The following is a 22,811-nucleotide window of genomic DNA, read 5'->3' on the forward strand; positions in this document are numbered from 1 at the left end:
GGTTGAGGAGGTTAATGTGGAAATGTCGGTTCTTCCAACTGCTCGATGTAATCTCGAGGGTGGAACCGGTGCTTCTTAGACTTTTGCGTCTTCTAATGTTGAAGTGCAGGTGACACCGCAGGTTTGCCGAACATCACTCCATGGGTACACGCGTGGTGGGCAGTCACTTGTTCACGGATCGTCGCCAAATATTTTGTAGTAATTAGCTCACAGACAGGTTGATTTGTAAGCTAGTTTATTGGAACAAGTGCTGCGCAGCAGCTCACTCAGCCAGTAAATCATTAATACAGTTGGTAATTCAAAACAGGCTTCTAAACGGAATCAGAGACACAGTGGAAAGAACACAGAGTGTGGAAGGTTCTAAAAAGACTAGAAAGTAAACCTAACAGAACACTACACAACGTACCTCAAGTCCTTTTGTTTTTCAAGAGATATCTTTCTGGATGGTGTTTTGTGAAGGATCATCATTAATTTCTAAGTGAAAGTGTCTTCATCCAATTCAGCTTTCCTCTTTGACTTCTCTGTGTGTTTTTTTTGTGCATTCAAATCTTTAAAGAAGTTATGCGATAGCAGCTGACCTGATTGTCTGAGGCAGGGCCTGAGGGTCTGGGAACCTTATTGGACGTCTAGCTGGCAGACTTCTTTTACATTAGCTACCATGTCTGTACCTTGACCTGAAGGCATGGCTTTTTCAACTTCCTTCATGATCTTTAAGAGTCTATGAAAAAAACATGACACATATTTTACATCCCTTTTTGATGGTGGCTGGGATAAAGGCAATAAAGACACTTTGTGGATCATCCATAAATATTTTCTTCATCTTACAAGCGCAACTCCATCTGTCCCAGCTCTGCCATGATATTCTAAGGCTGGTTTTAACAGGAAAAAGATTGAAGAAAAGTCTTCTAGTAGAGAGCTTCTCCTGAAGGTTCCTCACTGTGACATGCGGTGAAAAATCTGACAGTTGGAATCTTCTGACAAGGGAGCACCTGAGGGTGCTGGTCTCTGATTGGCTGCAGTTTGGTTCATACATAATAAGGTTAATAGGTTACTAAAGTATATGAGAAATGTAAATGTTTATTGAGTGTAGGGCCTACACTGCTATATGAGGACACCTGCAGTACTAACATTATAACCAAGGGTTCCCAGTCTGATGATGGGGAATGATTCAAGCATGTGAATCCATACAAGGTCAAATACTGGTAAACAGCGCCACATTTTAGTAGATATAGTGCTGTTCTGCTCTCTCCCATTCAAGTGGTGTAGCAACTTTACTTGCTGTACTGAGTTGAGTGAACTGCATTAAAACTTTGGCCAAAGTATATTGCTGTATATAATACATACTTTTTAAAACATGTGTTTATTATGATTAGTGCATTATACAAGGCACAAGAAAAACAGTACATTTGCATTTTGTATCACACAAAAGCATCCAGTTCTAATCAAGAATCACCCGGTAAGTGTGGACCCAATCCAGGCCCAGGAAATTAACATGTACGTCAATATCAGTAAACAACAATAGTGCATCAACGAAAAACTAGCAGCAGCAGTGAGCAGGTACAAAAACAAGCTTCCATTAATAGGTGTCCCCCATCTCCTACAACTATCTATAGTTTGTACCTTTCTGTCATGTAAAAATGCATAAATAATAAAACAAAAGCAGTTGGCAAAAAAAAAACACTTTCGATTTGCTGGAGTTATGCCACATACACTAGTGAACTTAAATGGTTATCAGGTAAATTAATATTTCTCATTACGTTTAGGGAAATAGCATATCTAAGGGTAATAAGTACACTTGCAGTTACAGAAATAAAACAAAATATGTAAAACAATGAGTTAACTGTGTTTCTTGGTTAAACGGAATTTTTCAATAAATAAAGACAAGTCGGACCCGCTCCAGTAAGGAGGAGGTGGGCGTCTGCTGGGCTCAAGGTTGCTTGATAAATACTGGATGCTTAATAAGTCAGGTTTTTACAAATCACTTAGGTGGTTTCAAGTAACTATAGCCTATCGTTGATAAAATTAGTATATGAACATACAATATTTATTTATATTACTGTGATAAGCATTGGTAAAACATCGCAGTAGAATAAAAGAAATGATGCACCACCAACTGCTAATATTTCCTCGTAAGAAAATGGTATGATCCGTATAAAAATGACAGCCTTGCACGCACAAGCTCTGCCTCGTCAACTACACCTCAACACGCACATACTGTACCATTAAAACACAAATAAGCACAGAGCTGTAAACTTGTCTACATCAAGTATAAGTAAACTGTGCGGTTAACTATCATCGAGTATGCTTGTAGTTTTCTCTGTCTCCTCAATGATGAGATTCATCTTCTCCAATAAATGGCTGATGGCAGATGAAAAGCCTGGATCTGAAGATGGGGAAATACAAATAATATCCTTGTTAACATTTACTGGTAAATAAGTGTCACACAAGACTAACAAGCATTACTTAATCTAGATTGTAGTAGAACGGATGCTGCCTGGACATTTGGAAAGCTTTTTGGCTTATGATACAATGTATAGGGGCATATTATGCTACAGTTGGCATGTGACACCAATGCCTGGACCCTTGACATTTGAATTTGTACAACACTTACTTTGGCAGTCTCTGAACATGTGGGGCTGTAACAGGGCATATGAGGATGCACTTGAAAAAGTCTGACAGTATCATAAAATGTAAAACTTTACTTTGTACAAAATAATAGTATTATTACGAGCATGAACTAGATTGCAGTAGAAGAAATAAGCCTTCTCACCAGGATGCCTACAACCTGAAATAAATGTATATCAGTGTAATTAGTTATTCAGCAAATCTAAAAGCTACTCGGGAGTCTGTATATAGATTTAATTAACGAGGCATTTGAGACTTTAGGGTGACAAATGTTTTATTCTTTTTGAAAGGTAATGTATGGATGTTATCAGCTTTGTTCTGGAGTGTGCCCTTCTTATGGGAACTGAATAAAGAGGGTAGCACTACGTATAGTCTGATTACGTATTAATACTCATTTATTTATTTGAACACACTTGTTTTTATCTTAAACGTATGTACAAATCACAGGGGATAGTGACCTATCTGGAGCACATTATATTCTGCCACCCATTTCTTAGAGAGGAGGACATAATCAGGTGCCCATTATCTGTGTCTCTGTGATGCACCCTACAGTTTTCAATTAATTCCCAGAGCTGTTGGGTCCTGCTTGCTGCCCTTCTAAGTGAGTAACAAATCTAAAGAAAGCTCCAGAATAAGGTTGAGGTCCCCACCTCATAGAACCGGTAGGCAATGACATTTACTACTGATTCTTTCTAAAACCTTCACTGAATTCCAGTGCCTTAGGAGCTGACCAGTAGCACATTGTGTCCCACCAGGTGCCTCAAATACTTGAAAGCCAGCTGATTTATTAATGCAATGCTCGTCAGCACATAGCTAGACCTGCTTCAATCAATCAATCAATCATAGCATTTATATAGCGCGCTACTCACCCGGAGGGTCTCAAGGCGCTTGGGGAGGGGGGGTCCGTTACTGCTCGAACAGCCAGGTCTTGAGCTGCTTCCTGAAGGCGAGGTGGTCTTGGGTCAAGGGGAGGTGGGTCGGGAGGGAGTTCCACGTCTTGGCGGCGAGGTAGGAGAAGGATCTTCCTCCTGTGGTGGGTCGTCGGATGCGGGGGACGGCGGCAAGGGCGTGGTTGGTTGATCGAAGCTGGCGTGTGGGAGTGTAGAAGTTGAGGCGGCTGTTGAGGTATCTTGGGCCTTGGTTGTGTAGGGCTTTGTGTGCGTGGGTGAGGAGTCGGAACGTGATTCTCTTGTTGACCGGGACCCAGTGCAGGTCTCTGGAGATGTGGCTGTGTCGGGGGATGTCCAGGATGAGTCTTGCTGAGGCGTTCTGGATTCGCTGGAGTCTCTTCTGGAGTCTGGCAGTGGTTCCGGCGTAGAGGAAGTTGCCGTAGTCCAGTCGGCTGGTGACGAGGGCCTGGGTGACCGTCTTCCTGGTCTCGGTGGGAATCCACCGGAAGATCTTACGTAGCATGCGCAGGATGTTGAAGCATGACGAGGAGATGGCGTTGACTTGTCTGGTCATGGAGAGGGAGGAGTCCAGGATGAAGCCTAGGTTGCGTGCGTGGTCTGTTGGTTTGGGTGCGCTGCCCAGGGCGGGGGGCCACCAGGAGTCGTCCCAGGCAGAGGGCGAAGATCCCAGGATGAGGACTTCTGTCTTGTCTGAGTTCAGTTTCAGGCGGCTGTTCTTCATCCACTCGGCTACGTCTTTCATCCCCTCGTGTAGGCTGGCTCTGGCGGGGTCGTTGGTGAGGGAGAGGATCAGCTGGGTGTCATCGGCGTAAGAGATGATGTTGAGGTTGTGTTGCCGTGCGATGGCCGCAAGGGGGCTCATGTAGACATTGAAGAGGGTGGGGCTGAGCGAGGAGCCTTGAGGAACGCCGCAGATGACTTCGGTGGCTTCCGATCTGAACGGGGGGAGGCGGACTCTCGGAGTACTTCCGGCGAGGAAGGAGATGATCCATTCTAGTGCCTTCTCTTGGATTCCGACGTTGCTGAGGCGCTGCTCTAGGGTGCGGTGGCAGACCGTGTCGAAAGCCGCGGAAAGGTCCAGGAGGATGAGGGCCGCTGTTTCCCCGTTGTCGAGCAGGGCTCGGATATCATCAGTGGCAGCGATGAGGGCGGTCTTGGTGCTGTGGTTGGCCCGGAAGCCGGACTGCGAGTGGTCGAGGGATCCATTCGTCTCGAGAAAGGCGGCCAGCTGCTTGTTGACGGTCTTCTGGATGACTTTGGCCGGAAACGGGAGGAGCGAGATGGGGCGGTAGTTTTTGAGTTTGGTGGGGTCCGCTGATGGTTTCTTCAGTAGAGCGCTGAGTTCGGCATGCTTCCAGCTCTCCAGGAAGGTCGCTGTGTCGAAGGAGGTGTTGATGATGTCCGGTAGGTGGGGTGCGATGACGGAGTCGGCCTTGTTGAAGACGTGGTGAGGGCAGGGGTCGGTTGGAGAACCGGAGTGGATGGAGTTCATCGTGCGTAGGGTTTCCTCTGTGTTGATCGGGGTCCAGGTGCGGAGGGTGGTGGTGGGGGGTGCAGGTCCTGTCGTGGGGTGCGTCGGCTCTGTGCTGAAGCTGTTGTGTATGTCCGCGATCTTGTTGTGGAAGTAGGAGGCGAGGGAGTTGCAGAGGTCTTGTGATGGGGTGATGTCGTTGTTTCCGGCGCTGGGGTTGGAGAGTTCTTTGACGATGTTGAAGAGTTCCTTGCTGTTGTGGGCGTTGTTGTCCAGTCGTTCCTTGAATGCGGATTTCTTGGTGGTGTGGATCAGTTGGTGGTGTTTTCGAGTGGCAAGCTTGAGGGTGGTCATGTTGTCTGGTGTTGGGTCTCTGCGCCAGGCTCTCTCTCGAGGGCTCGGCAGTTCCTCTTGGAGCTCTTGAGTTCGTCGGTGAACCATGGTGCTTTCTTACTGCCGGGTCTGCTGGGTGGGGTCCTTAGTGGGGCGAGGTCGTCTGCGCAGTTGCTGATCCACTTCGTGAGGTTGTTGGCGGCCTGGCTGGGGTTCGCTGAGCTGGCGGGGGGGTCCTGGCTCAAGGACGCGGCGAGCTGGTCGGCTGTGATCTTGTTCCAGCTTCCGCGAGCAACCTGTTGCTGGTGGTGGTGTATCGTGTTCTTTCTGTAGCTGAAGTGGACGCAGCTGTGGTCCGTCCAGTGGAGTCCGGTGGCGTGGCTGAAGGAGATGTTCTTGCTGGAGGAGAAGACGGGGTCGAGTGTGTGTCCGGCGTAGTGGGTGGGGGTGGTCACCAGCTGCTTGAGACCGAGGGTGACGAGGTTGTCCAGCAGGGTGGCGGTGTTGCGGTCGTTGTTGTTCTCCAGGTGGAAGTTGAGGTCCCCGAGGAGGATGTAGTCAGCGGAGGGGAGAGCGTGCGGGCTGATGAAGTCGGCGATGTCTTCGCTGAATTGTGAGCGTGGTCCCGGGGGTCTGTAGATGAGGGTGCCTCTGAGGGTGGTCTTGGGGTCGGTGTGGATCTGGAAGTGCAGGTGTTCAGCAGTTGTGAGGGTGTCGTCGGAGTTGCTCGTGATGCGGATGGTGTTCCTGTGGATGATGGCGATGCCTCCTCCGGTCTGGTTGCCGCGGTCCCTCCGGATGATCTTGTAACCGTCTGGGATGGCGATGGCGATGTCGGGCGCTGAGGAGGCGTTTATCCAGGTTTCCGTGAGGAAGGCGACGTCTGGTGATGTTGTGTCGAGGAGGTTCCAGAGCTCCACGGCGTGTCTGTGGACGGAGCGGGTGTTGAGCAGGATGCACTTCAGGTGGTTGCTGCTGGTTCTCGGCTTGGTGGGTGCGGGTGCGGAGCAGGTCCGGATGCAGGAGAACTTGCAGGAGTGGCAGCTGAAGGGTCCGTGGGTGCGCCTCGGGGTGGCTCGGTAGCATCCAGGGATCCCGCCGGTGTTGAGTGCGATGTTATGTTATGTTATGTTATGTTATTTAAAATTTGTAAAGCGCACATACGCCCAGGAGCTTCTTGGCGCTGAAGAGAGATAAAAAAAAACATAACAAAGGATATACCAACAAGAGTCACTATTTCAAATAGGCCTGTGTTAAAAGGTGGGTCTTGAATGCCTTTCTAAAAGCAAGGAGATCCTTGCTCTGTCTGAGGGCCAAAGGTAAAGAATTCCACAAGGTGGCTGCTAAAAAGTGAAAACAGCTGCCTCCCTGTCGCTGTTTCTTGAACCGTGGTACCTCAAGTAAATCTTTATGGGCAGATCTCAAGCTACGTGAGGGGATGTATCTTCCAATCAATTGCCTGATGAACAGGGGGCCCTTACCTTGCAATGCCTTGAAGATGATGCACCCGGCTTTGAATGCGGCTCTTTGAGCCACAGGTAGCCAGCGCAAATTCTCTAGACCTGGTTTAATCGATTCCCATTTGGGTACTTTACAGATCAGTCTAGCAGCTTGATTCTGCAGGTATTGCAGTCTTCTAAGTTGACCTACAGGTAGGCCAAGATAGAGGCTGTTTGAAAAGTCAATGTGGGAAAGGACTAGAGCCATGACCACCTGAGTTAGGGCAGAGTGAGTGAGGAGGTGTGCAATTTTTCTAATTTTTCTTAATTGAAAAAACCCAGAAGAAACTACAGTTCCAATCTGGGATTTTAAAGTAAGGTCTTCATTGATGGTCACTCCCAGACTTTTTACTGTTTGAGATTTTTTGGGGGGGAGACCCATATCAGAAGGCCAGAAATTAGGGCTCCAACTAATTTCACTCTTCCCGGGCAAAATCAGTTCGGTTTTCCCCGGGTTTAATTTGAGGTGATTTAAAGACATCCAGCTCTGAATTAAGGTCATAGTTGCCTGAAAGTCCTCCACAGCATTAGGTGAATTGAGTACAAAAACTAACTGCAAGTCATCTGCATAATTATATACAGTGACTTTGTGCTCTCTTAAAGAAAAAAGAAGGGGCCTCATATACAAATTAAATAATAAAGGAGACAAAGAAGAGCCTTGAGGGACCCCACAAAAATAATTAATTTTAGGAGCTGAGAAAGACCCTAGACAGACAGACTGGGTGCGTTCAGATATGAATGATTTCAGCCAGGCCAAGGCAGAATCTCTAAGGCCGGCCTGTTTGACACGGTTGACCAGAATGGAATAGTCAACCGTGTCGAATGCTGCGGACAGATCAAGAAGCACCAGAGCTTGATGTAGATTTTTGTCGGCATTAGACCTCAAGGTGTTCTGAACGGCCAATATTACTGCCTCAGTAGAATGACCAGGCCGGAATCCTGCTTGGTTAGGTTGTAAGTAGCCAGAAAGTTTGAGAGGCTATTGGTTATGAGTTCGGTGGCATCGTAGGTCAGTCGGGTCATCTTGCATCGGTGGGGGCCAGGGGTCCTGGCACTGGGCGCGGTCCAGGCGCGGACGGGCGCAGACGGGCTTGCCTTTGGCGCCCAATCGGCGCGCCCGCTGCGCGTCAACGCTGCGCGTACGCACGGTCGCCATTTATGGCGAAGTGGGAGGGAGGGAGGAGCAGCTGGGAGGCGGGAGTGGGGAGGGCACAGAAGGAAAAGGGGGCGTGGCCGCACGCAGGCGGCGGGAAGCGGGGAGCGGGGCGGGGGGCACAGGGGCAGAGAGGGAAACGGCACAGAACAACAATACGGGAGACAAAATGAAAAATAGGCAATCTAGACAAACAATATGGGGGACAGTACAGTATGATGCAAATAAAACGAAAGAAAGTACACAGAGTCAATCACAAGCACGTTACTACGGCGGGGGCGGGGTTGTTGGGGCGGGCTCAGCGAGGCTGAGGTCAGCAGCGGGGAGGAACGCACACGCTACAGCTGGTGGCCGTGCGGCGCGGGGGTGTCCTGAGGGCAGGTGCTTGAGTAACTAGAAGAATATCCGTAGCAAGGCCAGACTCCTGATAGGGGACCATGTCTTCCTGAGTATCTCTCCGGCAACATTATTTTTTAAACAGTCAAGCCATTTGTATATTCATCACCTTCCTTTTTCTGACCACACACTTTTGTACCCATACATTTTAAGACAGCACAATGAGTTCACATTGCTTGCAGCCCCAGTGTTAGCCATAATCACTTCTTCCGCAGTGCATGTACAATTGAGCCAACATATTGGGTCCACCCGAATCTGTGAATTCCCTGGCACTTGCCACATTTAACAAGCATTAATACAGTTCCCCACTGTCCCTGTCCCACACCATCCGGTGAAGGGAGAAAAAAACAGTTTTTGTTAGCCAGTCCTGCATCTCTAACAACCACCAACAAAAGTCGTTCTAAAATGTTCATTTGTTTGATTATGTCAGCTCAGGTTTTGAGATGTATTGGGACATCATTCACTGGATGGCCCCTTTAAAAACACACAACAGTAAGTGTATTTCCCAAGATCCCAACTTCTCCGATATGACAAGATGATGCTAGAGGGGTGGCCACATTAATCATGGGCAAGCCAACTGTATCCCGTGGTCCAAAGCTACCATCAAAATATGTAAAATATGCCCTAAAGAAGTCTTTAGGTTACATCTTAAGTGATACTCCTTTCCAGTATTTCTGACTTTGATTATGGAATTACTGACTTGGATAACCAAACATGTTTCAGCACATAATCAAAACAAAACATCCATATTAACACATTCTCATTTCAGCTTTTCCTGCCTCAAGTGGGCTGGTCCTCATTTTCGTCATTTTGTGGTGGTGATGATGCGCACCCTGGGAATTATCCTTTCTACTCAAAGCATCGCGTCCCAAGGCTCTCTGCTTTCAACATCACATCTCGCCATGTGAGTGTGTCTAGTCTAGTCAAATTGTCCTTTCCCTTTGAGCTTTCCTAACACTAGTCGGAATGTTGTTCAGTAAAACTATCAGAGCTCCTTCCATTTGCTGGTTGTGCGGTATCATTTGATCTTATGTTCAAAGGAACCTGTTTCAGTCTGACTTCCTGCTTGGGATTAATCAGCTTCTCCCTGTTTGCAACTCAATCCAGCCCTCCATTGCCACAGCCCTGGTACTGGATGTGCTAAAACAGAATTTTGTGGTTTTGTTTTACACTATCATTTCAAGACTGAATTAACTTTGATTAGAATCCCCCTTGAAAAAGCCCAAGTTTTATATTGTCAGGCAGTTATCCGAACATCGTGGGTAACTTTACATTATGGGTCCACCTGTGCAGACAAAGAAGGGTGGCGATGAGATGATGAATATGTTCAGCAGGTGACTTCCTGCTGTAGTCATGAAAAATATCCCCCCTAACAAATGTTTCCCCCGTCTTACTCTTCCCAAATAAAGTGTGGCGTGGGTTATTGGTTGTTCTCTGGCTCCCCAGAAATGGGTAAAACTATGTGCACAAGTACATGAACATGGCTCCTCGCTGCTCCTTTACCTGATGCCACACAAACATTAATCTGTGGTTGCAGGCGAGTATTTTAATGGCAACCCTGTTTAATTGCCTCCAGTACTGGCCGCCGTTATGGTGCCCTCCAAACCATGGTGTGCTATATCTCCTTTAGTGTCACTCCTAAGCATTTAGGTAGCCTTTCGTTATTAGATACTGCAGGATCTGGGCATTCAGCGACCACTGCAAGGTTCAGCAACAAGGTCGATGGATCTCGATTCAGGTTGATCATGGTCGGTCCAGAACTGCAGCTGTACTGCTCTCCATTGCACTATCAGCAATACAGAGCATCTGCCATTTTGGGTGCAGGATTATGATAATCTGTCAACACAGCTTGACAGCAATAGAGAGAAGTATGTAGCAGCGACCACCACCGTGTCCAGAAACACTTTCCTGTCCAGGCCCTGCATTTTTCAGCATCATATTTTTGCCATTCATGTGAGTCATGTGATGCAATCCTTTGTAGTTCTGTGCTCTTACCCCTACCTCAAGCACTTCTGATTACATGACGACTTCACTCTATTAAACTAACATTTCCTTTTTATCCATTGACTAGTTTCAATGGATCATGCTGGGCATGGGTTGCTGTAATGTTGAACTAGTAACATTTTTTTAAAATCTTATTTGTAAAAAAAAAGAAAAGAGAATAGACATTTATGTACATATGTACGTGGTATTTCTATAGCACAAACCTAGCCACACTGTAGCAGACCACTATACAGGTTCAAAGACAAAGTCAGTGAGTGAAAGGAGAGGCGGATGAGCTGCGACAGTTAATGCACTATGATGTCGTGTTCTTTAAAACTGTGCATCTCCAACTCTTACCTAAATTGGAGAAGCTTTGGGGTAATCCTGATGTATATATGGATGTTGTTCCAGATCCTGGGTGCAGAGATGGCAAAGGCCTGCTGCCTTGTTTTTTTATGCTTCTTAGTCTGCAGTGTGATGGTGTTGTGGCTGCGGGTGAGCAGTTAACCACCATAGATTTTATGCTTGCTGGCAATATAAGCAAGGGTGCTGGTTGTGATGGTTCTGTAAATGATGCAACTGATTTTGAAGATGCTATTGGCCGGCAGGGCAAGCAAATGGAGCTACAACAGAATGAGTGTGATATCACATTTCTTTAGGCCGCCATGAGGAGACTTTCTGTGGCATACAAGATAACTTTAAGGGGTGCCAGTGTAAAGTCTAGGAGGTCATGGAGCAGGGCTTTGCCACCATCCAAATATGACAAGTGAGAAGGCTTGAACAGAAGTTCTAAATTGCTTTCTGGAAGAAACAGTTTCACTTTCTTTAGAAGGTAGTGCTGGTAACAGGCCGTCTTTGTTTTTTTGACAATGTGCTCTTTGAGGTTGAGTGTGGTGCCCAGGGTGAATCCAAGTGACTTGTCATTCAGTGAAAGTTAGAGCTTAGTGCTATCAAGGTTCATGTCATTGAGCCAGGTTTGTACTTTTTCTTGTTCTTTGCAAATAACAGGAATTCTGTTTTGGTTGGGTTCCGCTTCAGGTGGGCGCTTTACATCCAGGTCTGGAGGATGTACAGGCATTGTTTGAGGTGCTGGGTGTATGAAGCAGAGGAGAGATTCAAGTTGAGTTGTGTATTGGCAGAATATTGGTAAATCCTGATGCTCTTATCTACGAGGAGAGCACCAGGCGCCTCCATGTAGAGGCTGAAGATAACAAGGGAATGTATGGAACTGTGCAGTGATAAGGATCTTTTGGGCCCTGGAGTTGCCCATATGAACAAAAGCTCCCAGGCACCTGTGCAACCTATCCATCACGCACCTTCGGACTCTACAACTCATTAACAGAATCAAAATTCACCAATATGGTGAAGACCCACAACTCTACTTGAAGATGTCCCCCTTTCCAGACATGCTATTCCCCAATGTCTGCCTGCACTTCATCCACACCTTGATTCCCAGTACTTGCCTAAAGCTCAACGCAACCAAAATGGAATTCCTGCTTTTTGTCAAGAACTAGTCTAAACCTGGCTTAGTGTCACAAGCCTGGACAGATTCAAGCCATTACTTTCATCCAATGCCAAGTCACTCCAATTCACACTCTGTTCCAAACTTACCTTCAAGGAGCACATAACCAAGGAAAACAAAGACTTTGTGCTATAAACTCGCATCACTAAACAAAGTATTCCTCCCAGAAAGTAACTTCAAACCTGCTGGTCAAGCCCTCAAGCAACTGTATCTGGATGTTGTTATGGCCCTGCCTCACAGCGTCCGAGACTCCACTTCTTGAAGGGCATCCTACACACCATAGCACAGTTCATCAAGGGTCTGAAGAAATATAAACCTGTCATCCCCACCAAAATGGAACTCCAGTGGCACTCCTTGCCGGCTAGCACCACCCTCAAAACCATCTACATCATGACCAATCACCACCTATCTGAGTGATAAGCCTACAGTGTTCGGTGGTACTCTGTACACCCACAACCAGGACACAATGAGAATGGAAACAAAGGAGTGTGAAAAAGAAAAAACAAATAAACAGGCCTAGTCTGTCCTAACTATGCTCCAATTTAGGAAAGAGCTCAAGAAGTATTTCTCTTTAAATAACACTACAACACAAATTAATCAAACAGGTTGAGGGCTTGGAGCCTGGGTGGTGTAAAGCATAAGCACTCCAAACGGGTGAAATAGATTATCAGTGGCGGCCATATGTGTGTTTTGATTTCTTTTAAAGTGGGATACCCTATAGGATAGAAGTTCCAAAGCCATGGCGTGCCTAAGGCATGTAACCCACTAGGCAATCAACAGGGCGAAGCGTTCTTCCAGTGGAGGGCAATTAGTTGCTTAGCTGCTCCGAGCATTAGGGCTATGAGTATCCAGTCAGCGTGTGTCATGGCTACTAGGGTCAGAGGGCTAGTATCACTGTGTTGTATGACTTAGGAAGCTGATAGCCCACAAGCCCTTTGATTTGGATCGGAACCTCTTTGCAATAAGTTGCTATAAGGGGGCAAGACCACCAGATGTGAACATAATCACCTGTTGTCAAGTTGAACCTCCAGCATAACAGAGAGGCAGAAGGGTATGTAGTGCGTAAGCAGGCCAGGGTATAATACTACCTCAACATCAATGTATATGCCGTATCGTGTTGGGTTATGCTCCTGTACAACTTGGGTATGTCCTGCCACAACTGATCCTACTGTTTCTGCGAGACTCCATCAGTAGTGTCAGAGTGCCATTGGGATTGGTAGGAATGTATTCTAGATGGGGTCAAGTATTGAAGTACCTTGAAGGTATGGGAGATCAAGCCTCTTGTCTCTCTGAAGGACAGGACTAGAGCCTCAAAGGAAGTGAGTGGTAGTGTGGCCCCTTGGGCATTGGAGGGGTGGAGTGCCCAGTGCTGCAATTGATAGCATTTTAAACTAGCTGACTCGGGAACCTGGAAGTCTTGTTTCCACCGATCAACTGTCTTATTCTTGTTGTCCTCGAATAGGTCATGGAGAGTTCAACAATCCCCCTTCCACCAGTCTGTGAGTCAGGAGAAAGCCTGCAATGCCAGGGTAAACTTCGGATTGCGTGCCATTGGGGTGTTTGGAGAGGGGTGGTGAGGCCCTTCTAATGAGCAATTTTGTCTCAGATTTCAAGGCCGTTTTGGTGGGGATGGCTATGTAGATGCTACGTGGTCGAGTAAGCTTGGGAAGCAATACCAAATCCCAAAGGAGTCTATAGGATACTGCCCAGTCCATGTGAAACCAGTGTTTTTCGCTTTTTCAGACAACCCATTCGGAGTTGTATCGTAGGTGGGCCATCCAGTAATATTCAAGGAAGTTGGGGCATGCCAATCCCCCTTGCTCTGGGGAGCATCAATATAGAGTTCAATAGTTTCTGGTGTTTCCCTATCCCAGACAAAATTGCGTATGTCCTGTTGGAAATGGAGGATAGAGTCCTGTGGGATGGGAGTGGGAAGTATCTAGAATAAGTAAAGGATTTTCGGCAAGATGGATATTTTAGCAGCACTGAGGCATCCAGGTACCTGTAGCGGTTTTCATCTGCGGAGGTCATCCAGAACTAGAACCGAGCACTGATATTTAAGCCAATTGGCGTACGTCAAAGATGCTAATTAGGGGGCAACATTTTGCCCTGAATACTCTGTAGATTTTGGAACCCATTGGAAAGGGGTAAGGCACTGCAAGATGGGGTGGGCAGTTTTGGGAATTGTCAAATTGAGAACCTGTAATTAGGCCATTTTTATTTTAAGGCCAGAGACTTTTTCAAAGGCAGTCAACGCAGCCACTAGAGCAGGGAGAGAAGTCTTAGGTTGGGTGAGGGCTATCAAGAGATTATTTGCAAAAGGGGCCATCTTATGTTAAAGCCTGCCAAAGCAGATGCCCGTAATGTCCTTTGCCTGATGAATACGGATTGTGAGGGGCTCTACAGCTAGGGAAAAGAGTAAGGGCGATAGCAGGCAACCATGTCTAGTAGCCCTCGCCAGATGGATCGGCAGTAAGGATTTCACATTAACGCGGATAGTAGCTGTGGGTGCGGCATAAGCTGCCATGATTTTAGATATAAAGGCAGGCCTCAATCCAATCTTAGTAAGGGTCGCCCGTAGAAAGGCCCAACCAACCCGGTCAAAGCCCTTTTCTATATCCAGCGAGAGAAGGCAAGCGAAGATGTGTTTTGGTGGGCTTTTCTGCTAACTTTACAAGGTGCCAGACGGTGTCTGTTCCCTGCCTCTGCTGGATGAATCTCACTTAATCCGGGTCAATTAGTCCAGAGAGATAAGGCTCTAGTCTCTTTGCTAGAATCTTGCTATATATCTTGGAATCTGTGATCAGAAGAGCAACTGAGCAGTAACCTTATCAGGTTTGGGTATAAGTACTATCTCTGATGCCGCCATGATGGGTCCTAGGCCAGTTTCTGCTGTAAATTAGTTGAATAAGGCCACAAAGTGTTCCTGAAATTGGGGGAGAAATTTACAGTAGAAAGTCACAGGAAGGCCATCAGGGCCTGGAGTTTTACCCACTGGTAGCTCCATGAGGGCCCTTTATATTTCAGCTAAGATGATCGGGGCATCCAGGAGTTTTGAATGGAGAGGGTCTAGAGTTTACCAGGGCCAGTCCTTAAGGTAGGAATCTATGTGCTCTTGGGGCGCATTGATCCCTGCATAAAGGGTTTGGTAAAATTAGTGGAACATCTGCTGTTTTGCTTTTTCCTTAGTTGCCCATGTTCCATTGCCCAGCTTAATTTTAGAAAAGAGTGCATGTGTGGTTTGTTGATGCACTTTGCACACAAGTAAAGAGCCTACTTTGTACCCCCCATTCATAGAGGAGATGGTTCTCGTATTGTGGCATTGAAGCCATCCCACAGAGTGGGTCCAGAGGTCTCGGCATGGGTGTTGGTGTTGAAGTACACAACAATTTCTTTATGAATTTCAGCAACATCCACAGGGTCCCTGAGCAGGTGGGGTGGAAAACGCCACCGGGGGCAAGCTGTTGCAGTATCTCCTGCTGCAGATAGGGTTATCTCTAAGAGGGCATTGTCGGAGATGGAAATATCTGAGAGGCAAGCCGAATCCAAGTCCCACAGCAGTATGGGAGTGAGAAAGAAATAATCAATACATGAGTATGAGCAGTAGACTTGTAAATAGAAGAAGTAATCTCGAACCACAGGGTGACTATATCTCTAGGCATCTACCAATCCCAGGTCAGTGAGGTCATGTTTAAAGGCAGTAGACATTGCCTCCATCCCCTGGAACGAAGCACCACTACGAACCATTTCAGGATCACACACTACATTGAAGTTGCCCACCACCTGGACCCCACTCACATGTGTCCCATGATTTCATAGGGTGGCTCTAAGGTATGCATCTTGGGCTTGGTTAGGAGCATAAATGTTCAGGAGAGTGAGGGGTGGGGCTCCCCGCTAGACGGTGAGTTTCAGGAAGTGGCCATTATCACCCTGCACAAGTTTTAGTATCTTAAAGCAAAAGGAAGTCTTGCACAGGATAGCGACTCCAGCTGTTTTAGTCATGATGTGTGCCCATTAGCTAATAGGATATTCTGGATGGGACATGTGGGGAGCGTCTCAGCAGAGTAGGTAGGTTTCCTGCAGGAATATTGCATCAGGGTCCTGCATAAGGAGGTAGAGCCACACCTGGCGTCTTTAGTTAGGTGTTTAGTCCCAGTGCACTGAGAGATAGGAGCTTAATGTGTGGGCTGCCAGTCATGGGAAGGAGGTGTGGTATGGGCCTTCATTGCACTTGTAAGGATGCAAGAGATGTTACATAGAGAAATGCAGACTACAACAGGGGCCAACAGAGAGTGTTTGTTCTCAAACGAAGTCACAGTTGTGGATATGTGGTAGAGCAAGTCTGGGGTAGGACATGCGGGTTATCGTCTCCAGACACAGATTGTGGATTTTCTGGATTATATCCTGTTCGGCCTCTCGGGAGGCCTGGACGCTCTTGTGTTTGTGAGGGCATGAGGCCTGCACTGTAGCCCACCTTGGTTTGATAGGTGCCTGGGGAAGCTAGGCAGGTGCAGATCGTCCCCCTCCTAGTTGAGTGCAAAGCCCAGGAGTTGTGTGGCCTCTCTCAAGGAACAAATGGCTCTGTGCCTGCCCTCCCAGGTAAAGATAATAGCAAAGGGGTGGTCCCACTGATATCAGATGTTAAAGTCTCCTAGTATGTCTGTGATGGGCTTGATGTCCCTGTGCCTCCGCAGTGTGATTGGCACGATGTCCTGGAATAATTGGACTGTGTGTGCCCAAAAGACATGTCAGCCTTCTTCCTCGAGGCCTGGAAGATAGCTTCTTTTTTGGTGAAGAAATGCACCTTTGCCAGGATGTTGAGGGCAGCATTTGGGTGACCCAGAACCAGCACCACCCGGTGGGCTCTATCTAGCGTATTAGTGGAGGTATCATCACCCCATATCGCGTGTAGGAGGTCAGCATTGAAGGTCATTATATATGTGCCCTCCGCCCCTCGTGTGAAAGACCCATAATGTGCATGTTGTTTCTCCTGATCCTATTCTCAAGGCCTTTCTGTTTCAATTGGAGTTCGATCTGCTGTTCCTCCAGAGCTGACTCTGCAACATAGTGTTTCCTGTTCCTCCTAGCTGGGATAAACAGTACACTCCAGATCGTCTACGCGCCAACCTATTTCAGTGACCTCACATTTGAGCTTGTGTATACAAGTCTGATTTGAGAGAGCTTATTTCAGATCCAATTTCCTGAAAGAAACTGTCCATATAGGCCTGTGTGATAGGTACTCTAAGGGTGTCTTCAGAGCTGGTCCCTTTGGGGACACCTGAGGAGTCCATATTGGCAGAAGTTGACTTCTGCCACATCAAGGTAACCTTTTTGTCTCTGGTATGGCTGCTGGTATTGTCTTTTGTGGATCTGCCTTGTGTTATTACAGTACGTGTGAAGTGCCCCGAGAGGTACCGGAGTGTAAGGGTTTGAATGTTGTAAGCGAGCCCTCGGTTTAAGTAGAGGTGGTGCAGCCAAGGGTCTGCTCCCGACATCCGCCGTAAGACGTGTGGCAAGGGAGAGAGATGGCCCACTCGAAGTTCTTGAAAGTCTGGCTGCAGGGTGTAAGGCGAGGTGCAAGGCACAACAGGGGGCTCACCCTCCATGAAGTGTCAGAGGAAATGGATGTCACAAATATGGAAAGAGAGGATCTGGGAATGTCTGCGGTCTGTCTGGAGCCTGTAAAAAGAACTCGGGTCCCATCCCCCTGAGTTGTTACTTTCCTTTCCCTATTTTCACTACACACCCTGTTTGTTGTCCTGTTACCCTTCAACTGTCTTTCTAAAAATGATCATGGTCAATCTGTGCCTAATAAAAATCATCACTCCTTACCTTTACTCAGTGAGCGGAGGGTAGACACACCCAACTCTTGAAAGCGAGGTTCCTGATGGCTGAGAAAATTTGTGAGGTAGGAGATAATTTCATCCATTTGGCATCTGAACATAGAACGCATTGCCTCTGCAAAAAAGGCAGAAATTACAAAAAACATATCCAGAAGGCTCTATGATCTTACAAACAAAGAAAACAAATCAAGCTAAATTTCACTCTGCTCTTTTGGCATCTAGCTTCTTAACGGACTGCACCAATTTGTAGTGTGAGTAGGACAAGGTATATCTTAGGATCTTTCGGACTTTTCGCGTCTACAACTCAGTAGCTAACTGTCTGCCATTGAGGAATACCTGCTTCACCCAGTGACATGTTACTGAAGATTCTTGGTTCCCTAACAAATAACTTCTCAAGCGTGCAGAAGTCTTAGAAGATACCTTGTATTCATGACACCTGCCAGGACAGATTGTGCAAATCTTAACATTCCTAACCGATAGGTCATATTTGTTTCTGTAAAGCGTACAGGAGAAGTAATGGTGTTAAATTGTATTAAGGGCAAACAGGCCTTACATGTCAGTTCTTTTGTTGCTCTCTCTCATTTCCTTGTTCTATAAAAACAGAAATAAATTACACTGATTACGGAAAATAATTTCAACTGCTCTAATGGTTTTTGTTCTTCTTCATTACAAACTATTTTATTAAAAATTAACCTCTGGTTTTAGCCCAGTCTTAACTTGTGCCTGTTGTGCAGTCTGGCGTTTGCTTAATGGTTTGCTTTTAGGTGAATTTGTAGTCGGAAGCCACTAGAGTTCTCATGAATTACTTTTATTCGGAAAGTCGATAGTTGGATGGGAGAAAGACACTTCAATGTTTATGGAAAAGTGAAAAGTAAAACGCTAACTTTACAATGTGAGGCGATGTGTTACTCTAGGCAGTGATCCCCTGCAAGATCGGATGTGAAAGCCTAATTCCTTGAAGTGAGCGAGCTTGCGTAGTACTTCAGGGTGCAGTCATTTAAGTTTTTGGAGTGCTCACTACCTCAGCTTCCGACAGCATTACTAGAGTGTGCACTGTTGAACAGAGGTGGAAACTAAAAACAATTCTGAAGCCAATAGTCTTTTCTGTGGGAGTCTACAGGCTGTTCACCATCACAGGCCTTCCCAGGGAACCACGGCACACAGGCCAACACGTGTCTGCAATGTTTTATTTCGTTCAAATACTGGTGAAGCAAAAAAATGGGACTGAAATCTTTGTTCACTCTAACTGCTTTGTGTAGCTGGTTGCTCTGTTTTACATTTAATCTAAAAGTAACATTGTTACAGAGGTGAATTCACTCTATGAAGGGTGTTACCATGTAAAGCCAGGTGAGCGATAATGCAGGCAGCTTGGTATGACAGCTCCATATGTTGCACCTCGCCAGCTAGCCTCACCAGGTGTCTTATCAAGGCTGTGTCCATCCGTTTCAACAAGTGCAATGTTGTTAATTCTAAAGCAAAAGGGAAAAAAAGACAATCATAAATGAAGGTGACATCAAATCCATGGATAACTTCACCGAAAAGATTTAATCAACTTCTAACTGAAGGACCTAGTTGTACAAGGTTGAATTTGCGTTGACTTTTAGAGATTGTGCTAAACCTTTTGATAATATCACGATGGGGGAGGGGGTGGGCATAAAGAGGCAAAAAACAAGGGTAAAATGTGGCAACACACGATAACAGTTCAGATTTTCAAGTGGAGATTGAGATAAGGTGCACTAGCATGCAGATGAATAACAATATTCACTATAAAACACATCCGCCTCTTTTGTTGTATTTTTAAATAGCACGAACTCGACCCGAAGATACTGGAGCACTTTACATGAGCACCATTTACTCTACACAAGGACACATTCATTTTTGTAGGCAAGGGGAGAATAAGGGATTTGCCCAGAATCACAGGATGTTGCGACGACGCAGATTCGAACCCAGTTCCAAAGTCGGCATCTCTGGTTGCTACGCCACATCATCTCCACAGTTGCTAGTGTGTAAAACTGAAGGGTCCTCTGCAAAACTTGCACTCACATTTGACCATGCTCATACCAAAAGAGAACCAGCAACCAAAACATTAAAACTACAAGTTGGGCCCTAATACGAAAGGTTCAGAGCAACGACCACTTGTCATGTGAGGCATGACACAGTTTGAACCTTGCCCGCGCCCACCATTTTCAGAGGTAAGATTCCAAATTTCATGTTGTTTCTACATGCACGTTTCAGGTGAGCAACATTCTCCCGTTCCTTATTGAAGACCATTGCACACTGGAGCAACAGCTTTTATATGCTCTGGCCTTAATCTATTGTAATGCCATCTATTTTGGCATCAATCTACTTTTATTGCTCACCTGCAGGTCTTACTGAACCATACTGCAACCCTGTGTCCCGCTAAGCCTCACCTATCTATTGCAACACCTTTGCACGAGTTTCTCATTCATGCAATAGTCTTGTTTAAGTCTAAATGCATAGTTCACCAAGGTATCTATTGAACTTCCCCAAAATATTTCTCCAACAGTCTAGTTGGGTGGATTGCCACATTAAGCTCTTCGAGGTAGTCACTACTTAAAATTGCTCTCTTTTGAAAGGCCAGAACCGGTCTTGGTACTTTTTCGTTATGGTTCCCTTCCTGTGTATTTTTCCTGTTTCTAGGTCGTAGAAACTAAAGAGTTACAACAAACGCTGCCTTTCTGTCCCACCTTTAAAATGTGCTTATGCTGCCTTTTTAAGAACATAAATCTCGGCCTGAATGGTTTGACAAGAACAATAGTTACTTACCTGTAATCTGTGGTTCTCCAGTATTGGTGTCTTTCATAGATTGACATGCCTGAATCATTCCCCGTCGTCGGAGTTGGAGTCCCACGGTATATAAAAAAGCAATAATATGCCTGTAATAACCAAAAAACCTTGGTAATAACCAACCAGGAAGTAAAGTAGACTTAGCTTACAGGAGCAAAAGCTCCCACACTCATGACTATCCTAGTCATTATGTTAGACCAAACTGCAGCCAATCAGGCGACAGCACCCACCAGAATGTTCTCCCCAGAGGCTCAGGCTCTCAGATTTTCTCGCACAGGAGTGAAGCCAACACAATTGCCTGAGGGAGCCTCTGAGGGGAAGGTGGGCGGGTTGCATGTGAATCTATGAAAGACACCAATACTAGAGAACCACAGATTACAGGTAAGTAACTATTGTTCTTCTCTAGTATTAGGGGTGTCTTTCATAGATTCACATGCCTGAATCAGAATAGATAGCAGTACACATGAACCAATGCTCCTAGACGCTAACAGTATCACAGTATACATGCAATGATAAAATGCAAAGACATGGAAAAGCGTCTAGAAAAGAGCATAGAGAAGGCGGGAGAACAGAGGCTCACCTTATTGGAAAAGATTGCGAAGAACTGCTCTTCCCACCGAAGCATCTGCATCACTCGCTGAGTCCAGACAGTAGTGCCTCGTAAAAGTATGCCTGCTGGACCACGTTGCAGCTCTGCAGATTTGTTGAAGAGGCACACCAGCGAACAGAGCAGTGGAAGAGGAAACTGCCCTTGTGGAATGCGCTCTTGGTAAGGCCTGTAAAGGTCTTCCTGCTTGTTGATGACAGAGTCCAATTGTTGACGGGACCCATCTAGCAATAGTCTGTTTGGACACTGCACAGCCCTGGCGCAGTCTGCCATAGGCCACAAACAACTGATCTGTCTTGCGTAAAGTTGATGTCTTTGATAGATAAAATTTTAGGCACCTCTTAATGTCCAAAGAGTGCAATGCTCGCTCAGCCGGTGTTTGTGGATTTGGAAAAAATGTCTTGAGGACTACCGGCTCATTTAAATGAAAGTCTGATGGGACTTTAAGCATGTACCTTGGATTGGTACGGAGTACCACCGAATCAGACGTAAATTGCAAAAAAGGCGATTTAGATGTGAAAGCCTGAATGTCACTGACCCTCCTGGCAGATGTTAAAGCCAATAACACGGAGACCTTCCAAGTGATAAACTTAAGGTCAACCTTATGTATCGGCTCAAAGGGGTGACGCATGAGTAGGGAGAGCACTACATTCAAATTCCAAACAGGAGGTGGCCGACGGATTGGAGGAAACATGCGAAACAAACCTTTGAAAAATTGCTGGATTATTCTTGATGAATACAAAGAGTTCGATCCGTCCTGACGGAATCGGGAAATGGCTGCCAGAAATACTTTCAGGGTAGAATGCGCCAAACCCGATCTAGCCAGATGTAGGAAGAAGGGTAATAATTGCTCTGGTGTAGCATGAAAGGGGTGCAGATCGACAGTCTGGCACCAGGCACAGAAACGTTTCCACTTGAGTTTATAAGTCTTGATGGTTGACGGTGCTCTGGCGTTAGCCAATACCTCCTGACAATCGCGAGGAATGTCTAAGTGGGCGAACTCATTGTGCTGAGGAGCCAAGCTGACAATTTCAGCGAATCTGGGTCCGGATGGTACACCCTGCCCTGCTGAACTGTGAGCAGATTCGGTATTTGAGGCAGTTGTATTGATTCGCACTCCGAGAGGAGGAGAAGCTCGGTGAACCAATATTGTCGGGGCCACCTTGGAGCAATCAGGATTAGACGACATGGTTGACTCTTCATCTTCCTGATGATCTTGGGAATTAGCGGAATTGGCGGAAAAGCGTAAGCAAATATTCGATACCAATTCATCGAAAGGGCATCTCCGCACGAGTCCTTGTGGGGAACCCAGCTTGCAAAGCGTTGGCATTTCCGGTTCAGGGCTGTCCCAAACAAATCCAGGTCGGGATGACCCCACTCTCGGAATATCTGATCCAGGGATGGCTGATGCAGTTCCCATTCGTGATTGCTTCCTGCGGTCCTGCTGAGTGAATCCGCTAGGACATTGGCAATCCCTGGGACATGGACCGCCGACAGATTGATGTTGTGATTCAGTGCCCAATTCCAGATCTCCTGCGCCTGACGGGACAACCGGGCCGATCTTGTGCCTCCCTGCTTGTTCAGGTAATGCATGCTGGTAGTGTTGTCCGTTCGTATCAACACTGTAGAGCCCTCCAAGGTCGCCTGAAAGGATTTCATG

The 22,811-nt window shown here is 46.5% G+C and overlaps 1 protein-coding gene across 1 annotated transcript in view; it reads right to left on the minus strand.

The window, feature by feature from the left end:
* Nucleotides 1–1,343: 1,343 nt before the first annotated feature.
* LOC147708779 (uncharacterized) overlaps nucleotides 1,344–22,811 on the minus strand; it is a 566,421-nt gene continuing 544,953 nt past the window's right edge. The window contains exons 12-14 of the mRNA XM_086927407.1: nucleotides 19,071–19,205; nucleotides 17,726–17,851; nucleotides 1,344–2,383 (exon numbers count right to left, since the gene is read on the minus strand). Coding sequence (XP_086783533.1) covers nucleotides 2,286–2,383; nucleotides 17,726–17,851; nucleotides 19,071–19,205 — 359 coding nt within the window. The 3' untranslated portion in view covers nucleotides 1,344–2,285. The remainder of the gene's footprint in view (nucleotides 2,384–17,725; nucleotides 17,852–19,070; nucleotides 19,206–22,811) is intronic.

Source organism: Lissotriton vulgaris, chromosome 6, assembly GCF_964263255.1.
Source record: "Lissotriton vulgaris chromosome 6, aLisVul1.2, whole genome shotgun sequence".
Lineage (NCBI taxonomy): Eukaryota > Metazoa > Chordata > Amphibia > Caudata > Salamandridae > Lissotriton > Lissotriton vulgaris.